Genomic DNA, 26,368 nt, shown 5'->3' on the forward strand with positions numbered 1-26,368 from the left:
TGAGAATATATACTGTTGTGCACACTATATATTTGTGTGTGTAACTTTATATGTGTAGTAATGAAAAAAAACTGCAAAAGTACAGATAAAATATTGTACAACGTGTAAGTGACTTGATCTTTGAACTACATTCATAAAAATAAAAATGATTAAAAATATTGATGACTCAATAGCAATTTTCATTACACTTTTATAACATTATAGCAAATACTACATAGATGTTTTAAAATAATCATAAACAATTCGATAAAATAAATATAATACTGTACATATTTTGAATAATTGTTGGGCTCCGCGTAAAAACAAGATGATTTCATTTTTAAAAAATGTCAAGAAACTGAAAAAATACCTACAAGCAAGTTAAAAAAGCGCTATGTTTTTTAAATTTCTTATTGTAACTATTTTTTTATTCCATCTATATTCGTCGTTTTAATATAAAAACGACGGTTATAAATTAATTTGGAACCGTCAAAATGTGATATTGAGAAAAACGGAGTCTTGTTTTTTTAAGGAGCCCTTCAATTATTGTTTCTCAGTAATATAATAAGTAATAATATCTACAATAATATAATAATAGAGAATTACTATCTGTAGACTGTAATGGTAATATTAATTTTGAATGTACCTAGTAAAAAATAAATAGATAGTTTTCAATGTATTTAACTCTTTTTGCATAGAATTCGGTGTAATGATTATTGTTGAAAATATTTAAAATATTTTATCATTGCCCGTTACCATATTTTTATTATCTGTCATTTATAAATCGTAGCTTACAAAGTTTTGTTTGATATTCACAATCGCGTTTAAAACAACATTAAAATACAATTTGCATGCGTTAACATAACTGTACATCCGAGTGTTGATCCTCAAAAATGTAATTAAGTCCATAACCTCTCACACGTATTGTTATTATCTCCCTAATGCGTTTAGATAATGTCCAATGGAGTAAAATTGTCAACTAGGATATTATCTTTTTACGTGCAAACAATACTGTCGTAATGTACTCGGATCAGAAAATATTATCCGAGTAGTTTACAAAACATGCTAGTTTTTTATGCCTAATATCAATTATTTTAATTATCAATAGTAATTAACACGTTTTCAATATTTTATACAGTAAATTGGAAACGAAAATCACAACGTTTGAATTTGTATTGTCCGTTAGTGATAATTGATTAGAATCGATGTTGTCATCGAATATCTCATATTTGAACACATTTGAGTTTGATTTTATTAATATGTTGTGGACTTCTCTTTCGTAACGAAATGATACTGGCAAAGTAAGCTCATCTTGTAATACCAAATTAAATTTTTTTTTTATAATCATGTATTTACTTTTTTTGTGCGATAAAAGTCGTAAGAATTTTATGCTCTAGATATTTTTGTAAACTCACCGTCTATGTATGATGGTCACTGAATAATATTATAATAGGTTTATGTCAAAGTGTAGATACGATTCCGTTCTAATGATTTGCTTTACATGACATTTATAATCAAAATATAAGCATATCTCATTTGACGTCCGAGACAATATAATACAATTCTTAACTTATCATTTCAAAATGTTATTTTGTATTTTAAACTCTAATACTCAGTCTTAAAACTTTTATTTTAATTATTTACATAAATGATATTAATATTGAATGATTGAGCATAATACTTAGTAAAAACATCGAACAAGATTCGATGTTTGTTAAGCCGTCTAGCCGAAAAAACTAGTCTAAAAATCTAGCTTGAAAATAAGTCCATCGAATATCACTACAAAATAATTGAAACACGACGTTCTCTGAAAAAACGATCAACATATTTACACTGCAATGATAAAGTTATGATTTATGAAGTTCATTATCATTAAAAAAAACAACGACAGCTTATACTATACCTAAATATGTACCCAATACCCAATTATAATGTTTAGAAAAAAAAGTGTGTTCGTTTCGTCCATCAGTTGACCAGATAACATATTGTGAATACAGAATGGTCTATTTATCATAAAACACTCGATTATTCGCAAAATAAATTCAATACCGAAAAAAATGTTGTTAGTATTTTTAGCTACAAATATTTCTTAATTATCACCTATAAATTACTTTTTAGCTTCGTTCTTTATACACTTATATATGTGTCAATTTGATTTTTTTTTTTATGACAACATACATATTTAACAAATTAATGAAATAGGAAATGATCTAAAAAAAAAAATGACGGATCGATAACAATTTTTTGAATGATAATTAAAAAATTATTAACATTTTTATACCTAGGTCATAAGTGAGAGCGAAAAATGTCTAGTGATAAAAATATCAGCAATTTCATCTCCTGCCATTACTTTAAATTGTAAGTCATTTTTGAAATATTGATATAAAAGTTTTTAATGACCCATGATTTTTTAAATAGATCATTTCCTATTTTTATTACTAGTTAAATATATATGTTATTAAAAAAACGAAGTGGATAATCTTATAAGTTATAAAGGATGATGCTAAAAAATAATTTAAATCAAGAAATATATGTAACTAAAAGAAGCTAATATAAATTGTTTTCAATATTATATTTATTTTGCCAGTAATTGAGCGGTTTGATAAACGGACCACTCTGTAGTGTTGTTAAGTACGCCAGTAAAAAAAAAAAAAAAGTTATATCAGACGGCTGCTGTTAGTTTTACATCGAGAGTGGTATATAACATCCAGTTCGGCTTCCTTCTGTAATTTACTTAACCATGTGGTCAGTGATAACCTATGACATTTTATTAACAACGGTGTAATAATATAAGCAAAATTACACGTAGGCAATATATGAGGGAAATTTAATTTGGATAGAATGAGAATATATCCCAATGATTATATGGACTATGGCCAGCAATTGGACGTGGTCAATATTGGTGCCAATTTCGTTATATAACAATTAAAATATTCCTGTTGATAAAAAAAAAGTGCCAATACCAGTCGAGCAACGATTATTTTGTTATAGGAAAATAATCAATTACATAACTGACCTTTTACTTGATGTTCATACGTTAGAGAATTTGTAACGCTTACTCTAATGTTGGTACAGTGTACAATATTCTTATAAGACGAATTTTATTTTCCCTGGTGAGATTACACACACGTCAATTGTATTTTAAGACATCACAACAAAAAAATATGTACGCCGCATAATCTGTAAAGTAACCTAATCCGGATTTATTTATGTGAACACGTTGTGTGTTTTATAGACAAATAATGTATACACATTTATTATGTATTGAGAAACTGGTTAAAAGGGTGCTGCGTTACCACTGAAGTCCACAAGAATACCATTTTTTTTAAAAATGTGTGTAATCACATGCCGCTTGTCGTGTAAAAACACTCGAACGTACCAAACAATTACGGTCCACAATACGAATCTTTATGAATATTTTAAATTGTCAAATGCAAATCAAGTATTTTATTGAAAGGTCTTCGAGGAGTCAAGTGAATTATTATAATTAAATAGAAAAATAAAAAATAAATATTTTATGTTATGTATGTTCAGTTACAAATTCAATCGTATTGCATTTTCTAATTTAGGGAATACCTAAAACTGTTTTTTAATGTTAAAACTAACTGGATTAGTTAATTATTTTATCTTTATTCATTGCCCTCGACGTTCAACGTCAACTCGAAAAATGTAAACACCGAAACACGTCATGTTCAGAATTATCATAATTTTTTTTTTTATACAGAAACAGTTATAAAGATTAAATAATAGAATCGCTTTAGCTCATCAAAACACGTACAATTCATTACATCTGTTCGTGCGACACAACTATTACTAGCCATTCCCTTTGCAAACTTGAAACATTGGAAATATTAACGTTCTGCTCCGGTGGTTTTTACACGTTGCGTTACGTGCGTTTTTTGCGCACCCTCGTCCGTTAGACTCGTTGCACACGAGGGCAACGTGTGCCCAAAACTTCTTGTGAGCGCGCGGGCGGTGTACACACCTTGATAATACACGTCGTCATTATGCGCATTTCGAGGGGGTTCGGCGCTGTCACGACCCCATGACAGCGGCCGGTGCATTTCTGGTTCGTGAGCTTCGCAGTTGTAGTAATAACTAATGGTTTCGTGAACAGAGGTGCACCTACCTATGAGGTATTAACCGGGTAAAAAAATAACCGCACGAATATAATATGGCAAACGATTCGACTATCGGGTTTGCTGCGATGACAAAAGGGGAAACTATAAATACACCGTATGTGTAAGTAATAATCGATATGAAGGCGAAAAAAAATTGGGGTGATTTCCCTGCGGCGCCACAAGGTTGCCGACGCTTCCGCCACGGAGCCCCTACAAATGGCACACGACTTATACGCGACCATATCGGTACCTGCTACACGTTAATAGGTATTACACGTATTTAAGAGGGTGAAAAGCCAACCCAATCGATAGTTTTCGTTTTTGTGCTCTTATTATGTTACCGAGTGTGTGCGGACCCCGGTGTTTTTTTACCGGTTTGTTCGTATTTTTTATTTTCACGAAAAACATTTAGTAACGTCGGCACTGTAGACACTGCACACGATACCCAGAGACGGGTCAGGCGTTTGACGAAAACGTCGATTTGCTATGACGTTTAGTCATCTCGTCTGTGTTTCGTAGGCAATCTGCTAACATTTTTTACACGATCGTTTCTCACGCCAAATGCGCTCGTCGCATTAGAGCCATCGGACTAATGAAAGATTGCCGAATTCTCAAAATCGTCTCTGACTAGCTCACGTTCTTTACGCGGCCCCATACCAAAGTCAACTTGAACGTCCGTTACACGTAAACGTTTGGGAACGCGAACCCGAGACGGATGTACCAAAAAAAAATTTTATTGAAATATCACTTGGTTCGTTTCGACGACCGGTAGAGTTGCATAAAATTATTTATCGCTAAAACAAACGAACAACGTGCATAAATATGTGTCAATATACATAAAGGTCACAAGGGTACCATATACTATTTCCTATGCTAGTAAATTTTGCCTAGGTGTCAAGTCGTTGAAAAAAACAACTTGAATCAACCCAATTCGATTAACAATGGCGTTTTAATATTCAGTTATAATAATTAATGACAAGTTGTCATTGAGTGTAACCAGCGACTGTCGCGTTTACATAAAGTTCAATGTTACCAAAATGATTTTTTACCGTTTCATTAACTATTGTTTGTTATAATCGTCTACTAGAATTAATTTACTCGGTTAACTTTTCACTGGACTGTAATGAAATTTCAATCTTTCGACGCGTTCATTGCAACCCGCAGAGATTTATTATTCCACATTGTTTAAAATAAACTTTTTTCACACGCAGTTTCACAACACGTGTGTCACCCCTTCAGATTATTTTTAAAGCGATTCGGTCGTGCTGACTGTTAAGGTTTCAGCCAAACTGGAATCACAAAGTCACGGTCTAAATTTAATGAGTATCTCCACTGGTAGGATTTTGAATAACTCTCAAGATTGCAAAACTCTGAGTTTTAAATGTTGAAAAATAAGAACGAATGAACAACACATTATTTTATATAAAATAACATAAATCTAACTTGTTATATTCATTAAAAGTTATTAGCTATAAGTTATTCTAAAATAAATATTATTTATTAAAAAAATAAATACATGGTTGATTTAAATTTAAAGACTGAATCAATAGCAGCAAAACAAAACAAAAAAAATTTTTTTAATAAAAATTGAAATTTTTATTCTTTCTTATGTTAGCACAACATTATTTTAAATCTTCTGTTTAAATCAAATAATTATAAAACATTTAAATAATTAATCAAACAACAAACGACGCAATACTATTAAAATGTAATTAAAAACTGTTTTAATTATTCAGTAAATGAACACCATACTTTCAGCAAAATCGAGAGTTTTAAAACCAAGTAAAATTACGTTTTATGATAAAAAAAAACATTATTTTTGTCCGTGACTTTGAATCCAATCCAATCGCCTGTCGTCTCATTATATTCTTAGAGATTTATAGTCCAAATTTTTAATGGCAGTTTATCGCTTAGTATTTCGATTAAATTACGTTTATGTTGTAATTTAAAGCAAATTTACTTATTATATCGCGGTATATCACTTTTAAATTTATATAATCTCTACTACTGAAAAAAAATCGACTGTCAATTCAGATTACGAAAAAATGTTACCAATATTGCAAACAATAAGTATATTTATTTGCGTATTCCAAAGGAATCGAAAAGAAAATCGCATAAGGTCGCACAATTTGTAAAAATGTCCAAGTGAAAACCCGGCCGAGGGTTTGATCTGATCCCGAGAGAGCAGTGTGTGCAAAACGGATGCCGCCGGCCAACTGAAATCCGTCTGTGAATAATTTCTGCTAGTTAACCCTTTCGGGTTTTTTGCCAGCCATCGGAGAGTCCCCACTCCGATAATCGGACAGTGCGAAAACCGACAATTTTATTGTGCACACTGCCGTGTTGGTGGGGAGACAGCGGCCACTGCGTCTTTGCTCGTCCAATATTGAACAAGGTCATTTGTGCAAAACACAACACAACCGACCCGCCTACACTCGATTCAAATTGACTGTGGTCAGTTTTATGCACACGGTCTGCGCACTGCTTCCGGGATACCCCAAACAATTTTTTGCACGTACATACAGAGCGATTCAAGTTGTATCATTTTTTTTTTTTTGTTTCTCCAGAGACGGTTTTCCGTTCTCCCGACCTGTTTAATTATTTATTTTGAGTTCGGGCGCTTTTTAATTGAGCTCGTTCTGTTTTTTTTTTTTCATAAATTTACAACGAGTATATGAATTTTTGTTAATTAAAAACCTATTATTTGAGTAAATATCATTCGGCACACGTTGCTACAGAAGCAATTACTCGTTTGGCTTTCGAGACTCTTGTGTAAATTGTACAAGACGAGTGTTCCAATACGACAAACGCCATTAAACGATTTGCGTTTCTCCGGGCGACACAAACAAACGTGTATTTGTACGCGTCTATTTAAATTGTGTGTATTGTGCACACGGATTGGAGGCGAAATGTGTTTGTTTTTTAACAATGTCTGAATAATATTTCCATTCTACAAGGATAAACGTTTCCTACGGGTACGGTCGTACTATGCTCGCACGAGTTTAGGCTACGGCGGCCAAACTGCCGGCGTTGGCAATTGCATCATTTATTTATAATATGGCGACCTCGAACTTGATTGTGTTATAATATACACGGCGGTCTGTAAAATCGAACGGCCTCCGTTTGCTCACAACATTCGATAATTCCGGCCGAGGTCCGTACGACTGGCGAATACTCTGACCGGCTTATCTACTTGTACTTCCTGCCGTTCGACGCGTTTTCCGAAACGAGCTGTTCCGATCAGCGTATTTGTGATCTCGTTAGTCCGCTGGAATCTCGAGGGCGGAATTTGTTATCGGAACGATTTTTTAGTTAACATATTATTGTGCAACAGGCCGATCTCGAGTAATGCGCAACGGCTAAAATTAGAGACGTCCAAACAAACAAAGTAATTAATTATTGTTCTAGGCTGTGGTGTATTGATGTTAATATCAATATGCTGACATTGTTTATGCCGACACGCGCACAATGCGGACCAGTCGATTATGTTGTCCGCGGAAACGTGTAGAATTTCAATAGAACACACGTTGTGTACACAACGCCCCGACGTTTGACACTGATACTGTACCCTCGATGTGGCGATTTAATAGCACAAGGGGTGTTTATTATACACAAACGTATTGTAAACACATCCCTTGTGTTGTTTGTGCGCGTTATGTCATCACTACCTGCCGCCCGTTTTGTAAGCGCGAGGGCCTTTTTTCGGTCCGAAATTTTACGACTTGTTTGGAGCCAAAATAAAAATATCTTCATATACCCGGCCCTTACGGTACTCGACACCGCAAAAATGCTTCCGCCAAAGACAGGTAGATTGCCGTTTGATATATTCCGCCATACCTCGACTCGCACCGCTATAAAAACCATCTCCTCTGCATTGCACTATTCCCTGAGATATCAAATTTTGACTTTTTATTGTACACCGCAGTACCAATCCGATGGATATGAAACTAGTATGAATTTATTATCGTTTAGGCGACCACTCGGTGCGATTCATCTGTCCTTTGGAAATTTCGGTACAGGTCGCCGGACCATTATGGTCCGACGCGCACATATTGTTGAGATGGAACACGGTGGTGCATCGGATACCGTTAAAACCGAAATTGTTTTTTAGAACGTGAAGTTTTGCCACGATCACTACCAAGGTGATGTATTACACTCATTACCCGCAGGGCCACATATCCCGTATGAAATTTGCTGTGAAATAATCACATAACCCTTCGGAAGGAGTCGTATGTCATAAATATACCACACGATGTTCACAATATCTGTACGGCGTACGAGAACGCGTTACAGAACCCATCACGGTCCTCTGGTCTGGTGAATTATTACTAATTGAAAACAATATCGGCGCAAAGGGTAGAGACGGGATTATTTTTATATAAATACACTTATAATAATAATAAAACACTCTACCGGACTCGTCGTATATCTCCATGACCCGGCGGACCACCTCCCCGCCCTCGTATTTATCTGTGCACCGCATACGACACAAACGGCACACACCTTACCGTAATTTGTCCGTACACGAGACCATCGTATTGATGTCTATTACCACAATGGGCGACATTCATAACGCGACCATTTTCATCATTCGGTTAAACGCGGCCCGTCCTCGTATTAAATCGCGCGTTAAAATTGACTGAACAAAACAGTTCCGGAATCTTTATCTGCAATGACCAACGCGCCATGTGACCCTCCCGTTGAAAATTTCGGACACGCTTCCGCTTTCTACCAATTTAATCAAATGGAATTAACTTTTACCGCGAGCACGTGTAGCACACTCCGATCGGGTGGTAAGTTCATACTTGGAACTCGCAGTGTAATTTATTCAAAAATTATCTGGTCATTTTAACTGTCTCGCCATTAGACAACAATGTGATAGTTGCATTTTACAAGCGACCAAGTTACTTGATGTAACTTACTACATGTGGTCAATATAACATATTATATCTAGTTGAAAAAAAGAGTCTTCTCTTAATTTTATCTCTAGAAAATGATTAAATTTTTTTAAAAGCTTTTTAATGATAAAACATGACGGATAATAGTTTTATTTTGTACTTTATGACAATAATCATATTTTAGTCGGTAGCTCCAAATTTAATTTACTTTTTCGACAGGATACAGTGCTGTTAACTTCTTGCGTTTTTTGTTGTTCTGGGGTGTTTGGGAAAACGGGGATTAGTTCATGAAAGGTAATTTTGAACGATTTCAAACTAAATTTTATACATTTGTTGAAAAAGATTATTTTATTTTAATGAAATCTATTTTTATTTTTTGACTTTGTCCGAACTTGCAGAAATCTACTTGATAGGCTCATAACTTTAAAATTACATTTTTGGCGATTGTTCCTCTTTACTTTAACACCATAGAGTTATTAAGCAGTACTTTATAGTTTTGTTCCAACATAAATTTATTTAATTTTTTTTTATAAAAATCTTACAGAATTTTTATTTCAATAATTTACGTGATAATCGTGTTGATTATTATTTTCCTAGAAAACTAAATTACATTGTACTAAGTTATTTTTAAAGCGGTATATTTGTTTTTTAACTGAACCAAATCAAAAATATCATATATTTACTGATGGAAACTTTCTTTATTTAGCGCGACAACTATGGGAGTCTTTAACACATTTTTCTTACACTTTCAAAAAAATGTCCGGATTTAACAAAAATGTACTAAAAGTTATTTATGCATATAATGTGAGGGAGATTTTCGGGAAATACGTTATATGTGTGGATTATGTTGAAATTTCACTACTTGTGTATAAAAGTAACGTGTATATTTAAAATATAATACCAATGTTTGGCAATTTTTCTTATTTTCTAAAAATTTTTATTTTAAATAAGTTTTTCTAAATAAACTTTCTTTAAACTAAATGTACACTACTAATTGATTAATTGAAGAAAACATTTTATTTTTTTCTGATAAAAATAGTTATTTAAAAAATTAACAATAACACCCTAAAAAAATGTTCTATTATGTATGTAATATTTTATTTAGACATTGCAACCATAAAAGAAAATTATAAATCAAATAAAGGTAAACTATGATTAAAATGCAAACGGAACAATTAAATAAAAAAAAAACTAATTTTAATATGCTTCTCATGCAAAAATTTTCTTAGGAATTAAAAAAAAAACGCATTACTTTTTTTTACCCTTTTTCTGAGAATGTCAGAGCAAATTGCTATGATACAACTAGGTCTTATTAATATTTAATATACTATAATTATAATATATTATGAATAACCACTGGCACAATGTTATTTGTCAGTCGCTAAGACGACATTTGTGCAAACATTGCCATCTAAAATACAGAGTGTAGTTATTTAAAATGTTATTAGTCTATAAAATGCATATTGCTTATAGTTAAATTTTTATGTGTAACGCAAGGCGTATGAATTCTTTAACGATAGACTAATAGACGTCTGTGTTTATTTTGTATGAATTTTCTAAAGCAAATTACCTGTATTTTTTTCAATTTTGAATAGTAGGATTTTTAGGACTAGGTCGGTTTTTAAATCGGTAAGATTAGAGAATTTACACCTCTCAAAGGAAAATGATTTTACCCTATCTTTGCGGCCCTTTTATTTTTCATGACAAAAACATAAGACTTTCCTTTAAAACGATAGTTTAGGTATCGAATGTTTACCGTAGTACTCGGAATTTTTATTTTTTATTAAATGATATATTTCTACTGTTAATACCATCGATTTCCATAGTGATTGACGATAGGAAAAATATGGTAAATGTTGAAAAATTTTCATGTTTTTTAGATGTTAAAAATGTGTGTTATAAAATACTAAATTACAAATTATCAGACTTGGGACTTCTCTACTCGTCAGATATTTTGATTCTTTCTATTAGAACTGTTTTTTTTTTTTTGAAATTTCCAAATTATATTTTCAAAACTGTTAAATATTTAACTTTCGATTAATCAAAAGGTTAACAATGATTATTAGTATCAATTCATTATCCATCGAATTTGTTGTTAGGCATTTACAAAATGCTAATTACATTTCGGTTCGAACGTTGTTGATTTCGTTTGGCACCCATTTGTTTTTTGACATTTAAATGTACGCGATAGCCGCCGAATATAGACGTATTTATCAGATTGGAAATCAATCCGCATTCCACTGTGGTGTTTGTCGGAATCGCGTCCAAGTGTAACCGTGCAACTTTTGTGTAGTTTTTTCGGTATGACAAACAACAATATTAATATACTCTGCTTACACCTAGGGCCGTAGGTTGTTAATGATACGCACCTATCCAAGTGAGAAACTCATTTTGAACGAAATCAACTTGTGTGTATGACAAAGAGAGTAATTACAAGTATAACCTCAGCGTTGTTGTTATTTTTGTCAAAGCGGCTAATCTGTTTATTTGGCAACATTAAACGCACTCCGGGGCTATAATACTATTGTAGTAATGGCATTATCGTCCAATGGGATCGCGCGGTTGCCCGGCACGTCCTTCGGTGTGCCGTCAGTCTGCTCAGTCAAAGTCAACTTTCTACATTATGCGACTCGTCCGCGGGGCACGCGAACGGCAACAAGTGTACAAACATACACCGTTCGTATTCAATAATAATGTAATCTATTGCGGTAGAGGAGTCGGCGAACGCGCAGATGTGAAATAATGCGACACCGCAATTGTTGGCTTATCTGTACTTGGTCGGACATCAGTCAGTGCAATCGACTGGTATCTTTTCAAGACGATAAGCAATTTTATAACCGCGAAACGCGACTGATATAATTATTTATTGCAGTGCTCCTCGATAACGACTCTCGATCAGTCTCCGAGGTCGAGCTATCGACGGATTGGGCGGTTGGTTTCGGGGGGGTGATGTTCTAAAATGGGTGTCCAACGAAGAGGTCGACGTTGTACTGATATTTATATTAAAAAAAAACCCCAATCACAAGTCCCATGTGACACTTACAAACGGAGAGTATCACAACGTATTTTTTCTTTTCGTTTGTTTGGAGTTTGCTTTGTAAACATAAGTGTTGAATATCAAAAAAAAAAAAATATCATATTATCAATGGCAGACGGAGAATTGGCGTGCAAACATTAAATATTGATTTTGGATACGTCGACGTGTGCGTGCGCCGCTATCTTATCTAATGAATAAATTGTAGTTTTCTTTATAATAATTTTTTCCTAACACATGTTTCACGTGCAATCGGAATGTGCAAAATCGTGTTACAAAATTGGAAAATTTTCTATTTTAGAACGAGTCATTTTAGTGGTAACGAAATGATATTTTATGTGCAACAATTTACGCGTTACACTATTTTTTATGAGTTGCCATGTCGGCACCGGCTCGTTTGTAATTACTAATTATTGTTTTGTACATTTAAAGCGATTCCGAATTTCACCGAAAATAAAAACACCCAAGTGCCATTAACGCGTGTATCGGTCTCTACGCGTTTCAAGGTCAAAGAATCATTAGGCGAAATAATTTCGATTGGGTAAGCTTTGACGCCGAACGCCATTAGCCGTAACCAGTATGACGAGAAATTGAGAAATCCAGTGATTTGGGAAACGGGCGAATTCGCAAATAGCACGACGAAAAACATACAAAAATAGACTTCTACGCACTTTTATGATGTGTTCTTGTGGTAAAGCCCAATTATTTTGTTTTGATTTCTGTTAATTGATATTTTACACGCTACGGCGGTGTGCTAATCGCGTTCGGTAGTATTCAATGAGCGAACGAGAAGAAACGTTTAAGACTCGATTAGCACCGTCGACGGCCAGTTGATTTGGGTCGTTTTAAAATGGACGAATCGATCACTGGCTCCCGTGAAATTTTTATGCGATCCGTGTAGTCGACTATTATCGTGTTGACATATCACAATAAATGTTTTATTCTAATAATGTCTGTCGGCTAAAATAACAACGTCGTTAATGCCATTTCCTAATTGACATTTGCCGTGTAACATAACCTTGAGATCAGGGACTTTGCAACTGCTGCAAGTTATTGTGCGCTCACTACGGAGCAGCACTAATTATTTCACATGGTAATCTAAATAACCATTATATATTTATATATATTTTTTAGCCGTTTCCCAACTAGATTTTTACTGGTTCGCTCGGTTTTAAGTGTGTGGCCAAGGTTTCAACTTGGCGCTGGAATGTCGACCGTAGTTTTCAATGGTATTTTTAGCAAACGACAACTAGCAATTACCAAAATGTACATAACATCATCGCGCGCGTTTCGGGCCAAAGTCGGCGGCGATACGCACGTTTGTCAACGTGGAATTTTGTTTTGATCTCCTTTTGGGCTACACGGTGCGGGTCGTGAACGCCTCGTGCGAACTCCACGACGTTACTACGTTTGTAGTACTCGAGTTTATTTTTACTACACAACAAACCTCTGGTGAATAGCCGTGAGGTACGAAATGAAGAAAACATATTTCCTAACCTCTTCTTAAAATATAACTCAAAATTATTATTTAAGCGGCTTCGATGTGATGTTCGGCCGCTCGTTCCTTTAATGTGCAATTAATTCGCATTGAACTGCCCTAGGCGTGCGCAACATTAGAGTTATGCACACTGTCCGTGTTGTGATTAACTTTCTGCGGTAAATAGAAAACATATTTTTGTCTTTGTAGTAGTCGTTAATAGCGATTCGTTCGAAAATAGCTATTGCACAATATCGTTTTCTAATTAATGGAATTTTATTTTGCTCACCGATCGTGTAAGGTCAGACAGTCGGATTGAGAAAAAAACAACTATGAATTGTCAAATTCAAATTCTAATCTGCGATTTAATATTGATTCCAGATTAATTCTCTTCATATATTAATACTCGTTTATCAATTTTAAATTTGCCTCTTTGGATAGTACGTAATCATCAGATAGGCTGCCATTGTCTAATGAAGTCAGTAAATTAAATTAAAGAAAAATAATACCGAGTTAATGATTAATATTGTAAAACTGATAATCATTTAAGTGGAGTATTTAATGGTTTCGTTCGTATCAATCTAGTCTTGATTTTTATGGGATGATAAACTGTGTAATGTTCGTTACGTTTTGTTGTCAACTATTGACAATAACAACCGATGACGATTCGGTTAGATAAATCATCGTAATCGCCGTTACATAAAATTATTTTTCGTTTAAAGTTTTCGCCTAATTAACAGAGAAAAAACTCGTGTAGAATTCAAAAAGGGTTTATAGTTATCCGGCTCGTATACATCATAAATGTCGTACAGCGAGACGAGAGACTTGGCATACTGTACATGTGTCGTATGACTTATCCATACGATTTATATTATCCGAGTTTTTTAATACTCAAAGTTCAAGTTTATATTTTGTCTGTTCGGTTAGTATTTATAAATACGTCCGTATGAACAGTTCTTACGATCTATAGAAAGTTCTTCTTTATAGGTTTTCGGATATAAGTTTGTAGTGTTGGACAAAAATTCTGTAAAACTCCGAGTCATTTACATTTTAATTGCAATGCGACGTATCGAGTTGCGATTATCGACCTTAAATGTAATGGCCAGTGCTTAAGTGTAACGACGTTCATGAGGAATAGCGATTTCAGCAATAGGAAAGTCGTACACTGGCGGCCAATTGCGTTTCGAAAATGCATAATAACATTATTGCAGCGGCCGCCGCCCGTGAAACGCTGAGCGTGGGCGTGGACTGCACGAGGCGCGAAAAGTCAAAGAACTCGACGCGCGCCGCCGCCCGTGTTGTTTTTTCGCTTGGGCTTCTAAAAATAGCGCACCGCCACCGACCCGGCCGCCATCGTTTCGCGTTTGTGTGCGCCAGCGCGCCTCGTGTATCTGTGTGTATCGCACTGATCGGCGCATACACGTGGTGCGGCGGTTCCAGGCGCGCCCGCAAAGCGTGGGCCCCGCCGCCGCGATGCCTCTGACCCCACATGCGTGTATGATATTTTGTTATTGTTATTTATAAAGCGGCAACGGTGTCCCGTCCGCACAATTTCCGCATCTCCGCCGCGCAACCGACCCGATAGTCGGTTTCCCGGTACGCCACGTTTATTATTCGACTATTATTAGTGCTTCGCCCGTCGCTTCCTCCCCCGCCGTCAACAATTACACATTTCGGCCGTTTAATACACTACAACAATAATCCCATCTCTTAGCGGTACTGCCGACTTTATAGACACAGTTGTTTGCTTTTTTACCCATTACTCGCCAACGATCACAAATAATAATCACACATACGGCCGTTGTCGTCCGGATGTCTGTTGGAAACTTGAAGCAATTTCTGTTTTTTAACCGACAGCTCGAATCATTTTTTCGTTGTAGTTATAACTAAAGAATATCATCACTTCGCGTTGATGTGTACTATTCCTGAAATCCGTAATTACAATGGAACCTTTGCACCGAGATAAGTTATCAAACTGTGTAACGAGAAAAAATCCAACTTCACAATTTCTCAATGGACTACAATAGTTATGTGTCAGAATTTGCTTTAATTTTCTTCTGTTATCTTTAAATAGAATTGTTGTTTGTTGATTGTGCGGTAAAACTGCCGAGCTAATGATAATTGCGATTTCACATGTAATGGATCAACTACTTTATTTGGCCGCTATACCAAAATTGTTTTTTAGATAATAATTTAATTATTTCCCATTTGGTATTTTTTAAGAGTTTTTCCACTGTTATTTCTGTTAGTTAACAAAATGTGCGTCGAAATGTTATTTTGTATCATTTAATTGTTAGCAACCTATGTTTTAGCTTCGACGACACGAGATAATGCATTTGATGTGTACTTTCATTACTTTTTTGCTCGGATAAGAACGCCGGTATTATGACGGTGTCAGTGTAAAAAACGGAGACTTAAACGAAACAACTTGGCGTATCAAAAGCAGTCCTAAAATCATTAATATTACTTTAATAGAATACATTTACCTAATAATCGATTGTAAAATGTGTTTACCTAAGAATATTTCCACTAGACCTTATACAAACAACTTACTATCTGTATCAAATCTGGACGAACGCGTAAATAACATTAAATTCAGAATCCGAAATTGACATATTTATCGCAATTATGATGGAATGGTCATACTGTTTATCAGTGTTAATGTAAATCTTGGACGGCTGGTAAAGAAAATAGTATTACCACGTCGACAAAAATAAATGCCAAGTAAATCAGAAAAAATAGCCACCGCCCGTAAACGATCTGGCGGGTTGTGTGGCCGAGGCAGACAAAGCAGAAGGGTTGAAGAAAATCTCACTAGCTCGTCCTTATGGCCGTGCGTGGGTTGCTTATAAACGACTAAAACGTGACCGCAGTAAAACTTGCGTTGGATTTAAACTCGTTAAATAAAAAAGATCACGCGATATATTATTTCACTAAAGCCACGGAAGTGATGTTCCACAGTCTTCGAGAATATCTATTTGGACAACTGCGATAGAATATCCCTAGAGACGAACGGCTGTCGCTGAAATCGATCGGTATGGTAAAAGCGAACAGGTCTATTTGCGGAACTCGATGGTTCTGAACGTCGAAAGAGGAAACGTTAATCGTGTGTCCGGTCTAAATTCAGGGCGATTGGCAAATACATTGCCGTCTATCGCAACTTCCGATATAGTTTGGTCGGAAATGCAATGACTGGGCGTGCGGTGTAATGAAATGGTAGACACCGGTCACACTAAACGATAGATGCACTGCTGCGAATCGGATATTCCGGGTTATTTCGATAGGGCCCACACACAGGAATAATACAATAATAATAATAATAATTTAATAATGGGCGACCGTAAGTGTAATGATTATTGTTTCGATAATACAATAGTACGAAAAACAGTTGGATTGCAATAAGTGGAGATAACCCGCAAAATAAATTCTTTCCCTACCGAAAACCAGATAACGTTATCATGGTCTGTTAAGTTAATGTACGCGCTTAATTATATTTTAGAATGTTTTCATAGCTAAATATAATTTAGCCATTTATGAACATCAGATCCGAACAATAACCACAGCATTAAATTGTGAAGAAAATTACTGCGAATTAGGTGCAAGTCATGTTTTATAGTAATATTAATTTCATGGACTGAAAATTAAATGTTTTCGAGGAGTTCGTGTTAAAATTTAATTATTAAATTTCGCACTACACGCAGTGTGGTCGGCCAATATTGTATAGCAAAACTGATTTGAAAAGTCTCCGGTACTCTACAAATTACTTCAACTCTGAAATTTAAACTCCTTGACAATAGAATATGTAGAGATTGTGTTGAACTCGATAGGATTACCAATTGGGCATTTGACTTGGATCGTACTCGATAAAAACTATGTAATTGTGTTTCAACGTACTACTTATTTTTCGTCTCTTCGCCAGGGAAAATAAAAAGAGCAAATACTGGAATGACAATGAAAAAATACACACATACACATAGAAAGCCATAAAAAACAGGATACTCAAACATAATATAATAAACACACACATGCATATGCACATGCGAGGACGTGCGTAAAACACATAGCGCTAGTTAAAGAGACTTTAATTTTTGGGAGTGGGAGTGCATCGGCAGAGAGAGCGCGTGCACAAGTCGTACGGTGAAAGAAAGAGATAACTCGACTCACGGTGTATATCCGTATAAATAATAATAATAATAATATCAGCTACGTAAGAGCCCATTACTGAATATTATGCGGACTTGGTAGATGGCAAAGGGCGAGGTGGAGGGAGAAAAAAAGTGCGTGAGTGGTGCGTGTGTGTGTGTGTGTGTGCAGTGGCGGCCAACTCGTTATTTTTTTTGGGAGAGAGTGAGATGGCGACGCGACGGCCGCGGTGGGAGTGAAAGAGAGAGAGTACGCCGATCGGAGTGCAGCAAATTGGTATACGCGGCGCGCGCGTCGAGCCGACCAACAGAGTGTTGTAGAGTTGCATTATTCGGGCGCACCCTGTCGCCGGCGTTACAACCACCACCGACCGTCGCCACCGTCGCAGCAACCGAACGCACACGCACGTCGCACACTCAACCGCACCGACGTCCCGACACAGTCGGCCCCGAGTCGAAAACGCGACACGAGTTGCGCGCTTATTTTATCATCGTTCGACTTCTATTATTTATTTATTATTTTTTAATTATTGTCGGTTTTTTTTTGGAAATTTTCTTCTTGGAACTATTACCTTTACGTCGTACGTTTTTTATATTATTTAAATTACGTTATATGCCGTCTGTGTGCACAGAACGGAATTAAGAAAAAACTGTTGTGTTTTGTTTATTTGTTGTTTTCTTTTTTCAACTAAAAATTTTTTTTTTTTCGTGTCCCGGCGAAATTCATTCGGTGATAGTACACAGACAACTGCACACATCGTAAGAGAAAACAATTTGTATTCGTTCCGGTCAACCGGGAAATGCATCGTTCCGGTATGTACTACCAGTTGCTACTGATTACTATTACTATTATTATTATTATTATTATTATTATTATTGTTGTCATTTATCACGTAGTTAACGTTCAGCCGCTGTACGCCAACAGTTCAATATATTTAATAACTGGCTAATTTCCAATGCGGGTTCATTCGGCAAAATTCACTTCAATTGCGCATTATTAAAAATTATACGGGACACAGGGGATGTTGCGCGTGTGAAATATCTGAGAAAAAATTAATATTCGCCGGTATGCAAATTTAAACCGGTTAACCCCTAAACGTCTCGACGGCCGCGTTTTACCCTTTGCGGGTCGAAAATTTCTCCCATGTCCCATATGAGAACCGCCGTTTTTTTTTCAACAGATGGTCTGCAACGGTCTCGTTTAAAATTCAGCACAAACTCCGGTTGTCGATAAAATAAGAACCGCTAAAACTTCCCTGGTTGGGGGGGGGGGCACCGATTATTTTCACCGGCGAACTTGTTGTTTCGTCAGACTGGTTGGTAAAAGAGCAATCAAATAATTCAGTCCGAATATATGGTAGTTCGAGGAAATTAGCAAAACCGTCGCTAACTATATAGTACACCTGTCAAGTCTAGTTGACCGTTCGCACCTGTGTTTCTAAGAAAAAAGCCTCGTTTATAGTAATTTTTGTGGTTGTTTGTTTACGCAGTCGAATTTCCCTAGAGTCAAACAGTAATTGTTTTCTAACGGCAATGTATTTGTATGATTTAGTGCTCTTTGTGAAACGGTTTTGACGGAGTGTACACTTAGAGTATGATTATTGGCCATGTTGTGTTAGTTGTGTGTGTTTCGGGGGAGTAATTGTTTTTGCGTTATTAGCGATGGCTAACGAAAAGGTGTGTCACCCTCAACCCCTCCGCACCCAAGTTGTAATTTTTCCACCGTTCCCGTCCGCCGCCACCGGTAAGTTAACCGTGCGCACTTCCTATTTCCCATCGTTGTGCATTCTCTTTTTTTTTTTATTTCGTGTTCATTTGCCGCCGGTCCGTTACAAAGAGTTAACGGCGAGCGAATAATAATAATAATTTCGCGTTTGTACAGATGAAAAACTGGAAAAGCGATTGAAAAATGTGTAATTTGATGTGCAAGTATTCTCCGGCGGCCGGTCGTTGGTGATGCGATAAATTATTATTGGCAAAAAACAAACTCCAGAAACGACCGCGTTGATAGTCATTACTATTATCGGCTTATCTTAAATGTTATTGTTTTCTCCGTCGTATGTTGACAATCTGTTCAATGTGCGCGTGTTTAGCGACAGGAGCTGATAACGATGAAATGGCGATTGTCGTGCGCGGCAGTGTACTTTACTGTTTAAACAATTAATTTTCACAATTAACAATATTAGATAGTTGAGATTAAAACACACACCGATGTAACGCAAAACAAATGGACGCGGGCGTGAGCAGTTCCATAGTCCACCGCCACTGTCGTTTGCGTTCACTGCTATTGTTTATCATTGTAGTAATGGCCTGTGGCTTAAAATAGCTAAAAACTAGTATTTTGGCCGTTGCGTAACGACCGGCGCGTACACTTTTCAGGGTCCTCCGGTCCCATGTAAATAATAATAACACACTCGACCGTCTACTTAAACGACCTGTCCGGTGTTGAGTTTCTCGTTTTTCGACTAAATAACTGTTTGGCCGACACATAGTGCGTAAAAAAATCGCTTGTACCGTATTATTTTAAACTTTTCCCTCCTTTCGACGACAGAGTTCTCTTTGCTTCACGACGTGTGCCGCCCTTAGGGTGTGTCCGTCGTGCAGCGATGGTATGTGTTTTTTGGTTCTAAATTTACACGCCCGAGTAGATTCTGTTGGCCTGTGTTGGTATCTCTATCCTTACAGATCGCAGGAGTAGCCGGAACGATTTCCAAAAGTGTAATGGTCATTGCGAATATCCTCTCGTCTAGCCCGTTGTTCGGTTTGGTTAGCTCGATTACTATTAATCTAGACCGTATCGTCGGTAAACACCGGGAAAAAGGGCAGCTCATTTGTGTGTATTAGGTGTGGAAATCTTGGAATGTGTTTTTAAGCGTTAGAGGTAAAAACATAAAAACACGTCTGAAGATCTGACGACTGGCCGTAACGATCTGAGGATTTATCGTCTGGGCTATGGCCTTTTCATGGTTTATTTAAATAAAGTAAACACAGCCAAGTGAGTACACAGGTACGGTTTTTATATCATTATGATTATCATGTTATTATAGTATGCGTTAGAGACGACTTTGATTTATGTTTACTTTTTGGCAAGGGTTTAATCAAAAGAAATGGTGGTGATCTCCCAGACGGGCTGAGTGATCGGCGGGGGGTGGTGGTTGACGTGAGAGAGCAGGTAGTCCCGTAGTAGTATTTGGTAGTAGAGAGAACACGAAGAAAGATACCCCGACGGATAATTCGCCACCCAGACGATTGTCGTGTTTCGCAATTTCTTATTTTTTTCCCTACCTACTTAACAACGTGAAAAATAGTTACCGCCGGGCGAGGACGGGGGTGGGGTGGGTGTAGTCCGTCTGGTATCCAACAAAAAATACTGTGCGTGTCCCGTTCGAGGGTAGTAGTTGTGTTGTTGTGTCTGGGGCTGATTCGCGCGCTATGCCGTTATTGTATACATAAAAAAAAAAAATTAACGTTCCTTTTTATGCTGGTTTCTGTCCACGACTCGTGTGCGTTTGTATTATACAGACCGTTTCAGTTACCCAAATCCCATCGGGTCATGTTTTTGGTTTCTATGTTATTAGTTCTGAAAACACTTTATGGAAAGGGTTAAGCGGTGGCGACGTATGACCACTACGCTGTTGTTAATATATTAATATCAAAATATGCTCTTATAATCTTCTTAAAGCCGTTGTGCTCTTCCGTCGATCATATTTTTATCGATTTCACTTCCAAGTGGTTTTCTCCTACGGTTCTGTTTTTTTTTTATTAACGACTGGGCGGGATAACGACGCGCTCTGAGACCGAGCAAGATTAAACCATTCGCAAAGTCATTGTGCCGAAGTAAACATTATTCTTTTTCAAAAAAAATTCAATCAAAACGTTAACTTGGTCCGTTGTGTTATTACCCCGTAACAATTGGGGGTGGATAAAGCAGTAGGTTCACACGGGGAAGACAAAACGTTGTCATGGTCTGTCGTGTATAAAGGCTTTTTGTCATAACGACATTAACAGTGAGACACAGGTGTCTTCTGTTTTTCATGTGAATCTTACCTAAGCTGTCGTTATTATCTTACAAAATTGCGCGTTTGTTATTGTAGACGGACTTCCGGACAAAGGTTTTTGAATTTCTGTTGCGTCCGCTCGTTAGATGTTGTGTTACGGTTAGCAGCAGCATAGTAATATAGCAAATTACCATTTTGATATCGCGGCTATGTCTAGACGGTCTAATTTTAAAGTCATTTGCGGAACATCAAATTGGTCAAACGGCGAAATAATGATGACCTCGTAATCGGAAAAACACTAAAGTTGATTTCCAGATAAAAAAAATCAAGCAAATAAAACCAGCGCGATAATATTCAATAATCACTTTGGTGTATAATTTAAAACGGGAAATAACTTTGGATCTAATTTAATATTGGTAATTATCGTTTTCAGAACTATTGCATTGAGTTGGATATCATCCCGTTGTGTGTGTGTGTTTACCCGTCATGACTAACAATCATTTAAACGCGGTTGCCGGACAGGACCAACAGTACTGTCTGCGGTGGAACAACCACCAAACGAACTTGACCAATGTTTTCGTACAGTTGTTTCAGTCTGAGGAGTTCACTGACACGACGCTCTTTTGCGAAGGCGGACCGCCAGTAAAATGCCACAAAATGGTGTTGGCTGCCTGTTCGTCTTACTTCCAATCCGTATTTGCCGAAGTACCCGGCAAGCATTCCGCAGTAGTGCTGAAAGACGTTGGCCACGCTGAAATGAAAGCCATTCTTGACTACATGTACAAAGGCGAGGTGAACATCGCGCACGATCAGCTCGCTGCCCTGCTCAAAGTTGCTGAAATGCTCAAGGTCAAGGGACTGGTACAGGACAATTCGTACCATTCGCCAGCCGCCACAGCCGCCGTCGATGAAGATCGCAACATAATCAGCACCTCGTCGCCAAACCACGTGTCGCCCGACGGCAACACTAGTGCACCCAAAGATTTAGCTATCAACATCAATAACAACAACAATGAGCACAACGGTTCCCCGCCACACAGCACAGGAATCAATCATCAGTCTTCATTCTACAACAAAAATTACTACGGAAAGTCGCCACCGTCGCCACCTCTGTCGGAGCACAGAGCCGGAAGGAGCAACGTACCTATGTGGCCTATACCCGCACTGCAAATGTCCTCGACGCCTGTCACCAACGCCATGTTTGGCGGAACCTATGACACTATGGTAGCTGGATATCCTGGTATGTCACCGTTGCGCCGCAAAAAGTTATCCAGTATGTTAATGGGTCGTGACACTCCAATACTCAGAACTGTTCTTGGCCAAGGCCAAGCTGATTCTTCTCAGCAACTTCCTCCTGCAATGTACAACTCTGAAGCTATGGAACATCATAGACCACAGTCCAATGGGTCGGAACATAGCAGTCAGTTTTCAAAGGTAATTGATTAAAATTATTTTCTGTGTAATTTATTACTTATATACAATTTTTTGTAGATCAAAATGGAAGGATCAGAACCTCATTCGCCATACCCTGCTGATATGTCAATGAATGAAGATGAAGAAATTATGAGAGTAAGTTTATTTCTTGAATTAACATTCGAAATCATAAAAACAATATCATTTATTAAATAAACATCTTGTACTTCAAAGCTCATAACTCGTTCTGTCTTTAAGGTTTTATACATTTAAATATTAACAACATTACATTATTAGAAAGGTATTTTGGTAAAAATTTAGTATAAATTTGTTTAAAAGTTTCTCGTATAATTTTAGTATTTTCATTTGCCATACATACAACATGAAAATGACAAAAAATAGTTATGTGCTAAAAGTAATTGATGAGTTTTTTTTAAGTAATTAAGTGTTATTAAAAGTATATTCCATAATTATTTTCATGCATAATATTTTAGTTATAGATAATAGTGCACTTATTAAAAAATCATTTATTCATAATTTTAATTTTTTGTACAAACATAGAAATGTCAAAATTAGATAATTTTTCGAAATCATGTTTTTTCTTTTTTTGTTACACTAATTAAATTTCTAACAAAAAAATATATTTCTGTACAAATTGTTATTTTTTTTATTAATGGCGTTCATTATATTTATATGAAACAATTTTTCAGGCTGGAAAAATGAACAATTCAACTTCACCTCAGTCAATGTACGGTGATTCAAAAGGTAATCAAATTAGGATTAATATATTTTAAAGAGACATTTGTTTAAATTTCCATAATTATGTTAGTTTTTGTTTTTAGAACATTATTATAATTTTATTAAAATATTTTGCTTTTCATTAGGTGGCATAGTGACTCCAGGAATTGCTACATACGTCCCGTCTCATAAACCTGAATGGAAACGATACAAGCAATATACCAGACAAGACATTATGTCTGCTATAGATGCTGTTCGAACAGGCATGAGTGCTTTACAAGCTTCTAGAAAATTTGGTGTACCTTCACGAACCCTTTATGATAAAGTGAAAAAGCTTGGAATAACTACGAGTCGTCCCTTTCGCAGGTCTGGAGTGAATAATGGTAATTTAGGTTTTCCTTATGGACTGGGACCAGGCACTAGTGGTGTTATGTTCCCAGGTCAGATGTCTGGACCTGAAGATGAATCTGGTCATTCTTCGGTTATGGAACATGCTACGGCTGGTTTCTTACATCATGCTCTTGGTTTATCAGGAGTTTCCATAAAATCATCTGATCATGAAACATCAAACAATGGACATTCGCCTCGTTCTGAACGAATGGATGATGCTGGTTCACCTTGCAGTCCAGAACTTATCAAATATACTGGGCATAGAGAGGATACACGATCACCAACACCTACAGACAATGATGATCAAGCTCAGGATTTATCTGTGTCTCGTAAGTCAGAATCTTCTATACAAGCAACACCTACGTCAAGAGTTATCATGGCACCTATTAGTCAAACACCATCTGTGCCTATGTTAGCTGCTGGTAATGACGATCGGGACTGAATTTGTGGTTAAGCTCTTTAGGGAAGTATGTGCAATCCAAATTCAATTGTTGAATTTTACTGAACCCCAAATTATATCTAGGCATTATGATGATGTTGCCTAGCCCTTCTTTAGCTTTAGACTTATTGTCCAAAACAAGCTTTGACTTATAGAGAAATACCAGGGTTACTTAGTGCACTAATATTATTGTTTGTTTGTTATGAAAATTTTTTTATGATGAAACTGTTGTAATATTTTAGTTGACACTTAAAAATTATTAACTTAATTTTCAACCAGTCAAACTTAAAAAATGTTGAGTAAAATTTCAGTACATAATACATTCTATCAAAAAGTTGTATTCATATATATAATTTCAAGTCTGAATTTAAAAATCAAAAAAATTTCAAGTAGCCTGTTAAGTTGTTATTTGTTAGTTAAGCTTGGCTTCAAGTGTACACTAACAGTACCACTTAAATTATCATCTGCTCAATTATTGTTATTATAGAGTTCCTCTTAAAAGCCTACCTATCATGTAGGTACCGTTGTAAATACCTCAATAGTTAAATTTTATTCTCTATATGTTCACTTAAATGATTCCCTCCATTTATTATAATTTTATTTTTCACAAAATAGATATCTCAAACCGCATAAGACTGCTACTTGTTAAAATATTTTGTAGTTAAGTAGTACTAATATATGGTATAAAAATTTATTTAGTTAATTAACAAAAGGAGACTGTTTTTATGTTTTAATAATCTTCACTGGTACCTCACAATAATATACAATTAATGTGTTCATACAGTTCTATGTCAATATGTTAAATTATCACTGTTAAAAGATTTATTATATTTAATGCTGTGTATTAAAAATGCAAATAATGTGTTCATTAGTTTTAGCAAAACCATACCGGGGCCAATATTAACAATCAATTACATTTCACATAGTTAAATAATAAGACTGAGTAGCTTAATTTAAAAAGAACTGATTTCTAAACTGACTGGTTTATTATAAACATTCTCAACTTTGTTATTAACGCTATTTAGTAAATATGTTATAAATGAAATAGACAAAGTAGAGAATTCAAGACTGAGTTGATTTTCGTTATTAAATAAAAAAAAAAAGAACCTTTACTTGTGAATAGAATGTATTTATTATATTATTATTTTAGTTTCATTTCATTTATAAGTATATAATAGATCTATCAAAAATATTTAATTCTAGTACGAATTTACTTGACTGGGCGTAATGCAATTTAAACATGTTTGGATTTGTTGTTTAATAATTATTTCACATGTCCATGTTTTATGCCAAACTGTTACACTATTTTTGTTAGAATATCCTAAGTTATTATAATTTATTATTTATCAATATAAAAAGTAGATAGTCTAGTTAATAATTATTTAATAGCTAAAACTGTTGAAATATTTTCTTATGTAAAATTACTTCTTCATTATTTTGATTTAATTGATTTTCTCTTACATTTAAATGCAAACTAAAATTATTCTTTCAACTTAATTAAAGTAGTATTTTCTTTAAATCATTGAGTATTTTTTTTTATTATTCTATTATTTTGGGTTTCATGAAGGGTATTTATCGAAATAATGATAAAAATTAAAAATATGTTGTTAAAAATATATTTACTTATATTTATATATTTATGTATACTATTATTATTTTTATTTTATATTGACAATTTTTGTTCAATTATTTTGGTTATTGCAAAAAATTTTGGTTTGTGTTTTTGTTTAATTATCTTG

At 35.6% G+C, this 26,368-nt stretch overlaps 1 protein-coding gene across 1 annotated transcript; it reads left to right on the top strand.

Moving 5' to 3' along the window:
- The first annotated feature begins 12,391 nt into the window (after positions 1–12,391).
- On the top strand, positions 12,392–24,865 carry LOC126895346 (protein abrupt-like). The gene is made up of 5 exons (XM_050667111.1): positions 12,392–18,464; positions 22,083–23,083; positions 23,141–23,218; positions 23,773–23,827; positions 23,947–24,865. The coding sequence occupies exons 2-5, from the start codon at positions 22,136–22,138 to the stop codon at positions 24,630–24,632; spliced, it is 1,767 nt and encodes a 588-aa protein (XP_050523068.1). The 5' UTR covers positions 12,392–18,464; positions 22,083–22,135; the 3' UTR covers positions 24,633–24,865.
- The last annotated feature ends 1,503 nt before the right edge of the window (positions 24,866–26,368 follow it).

The sequence above is a fragment of the Daktulosphaira vitifoliae genome, unplaced genomic scaffold (genome assembly GCF_025091365.1).
Source record: "Daktulosphaira vitifoliae isolate Bord-2020 unplaced genomic scaffold, ASM2509136v1 Scaffold_1, whole genome shotgun sequence".
Taxonomy (NCBI): Eukaryota; Metazoa; Arthropoda; class Insecta; order Hemiptera; family Phylloxeridae; genus Daktulosphaira; species Daktulosphaira vitifoliae.

What these genes read in the sequence shown, in the direction of transcription:
- LOC126895346 (XM_050667111.1), top strand. Translation starts at nt 22,136, where the DNA reads ATGACTAACAATCATTTAAACGCGGTTGCCGGACAGGACCAACAGTAC. An exon ending in ATAGCAGTCAGTTTTCAAAG is followed by an intron (nt 23,084 to 23,140) that starts GTAATTGATTAA and finishes AATTTTTTGTAG; the next exon opens with ATCAAAATGGAAGGATCAGA. An exon ending in AATGTACGGTGATTCAAAAG is followed by an intron (nt 23,828 to 23,946) that starts GTAATCAAATTA and finishes GCTTTTCATTAG; the next exon opens with GTGGCATAGTGACTCCAGGA.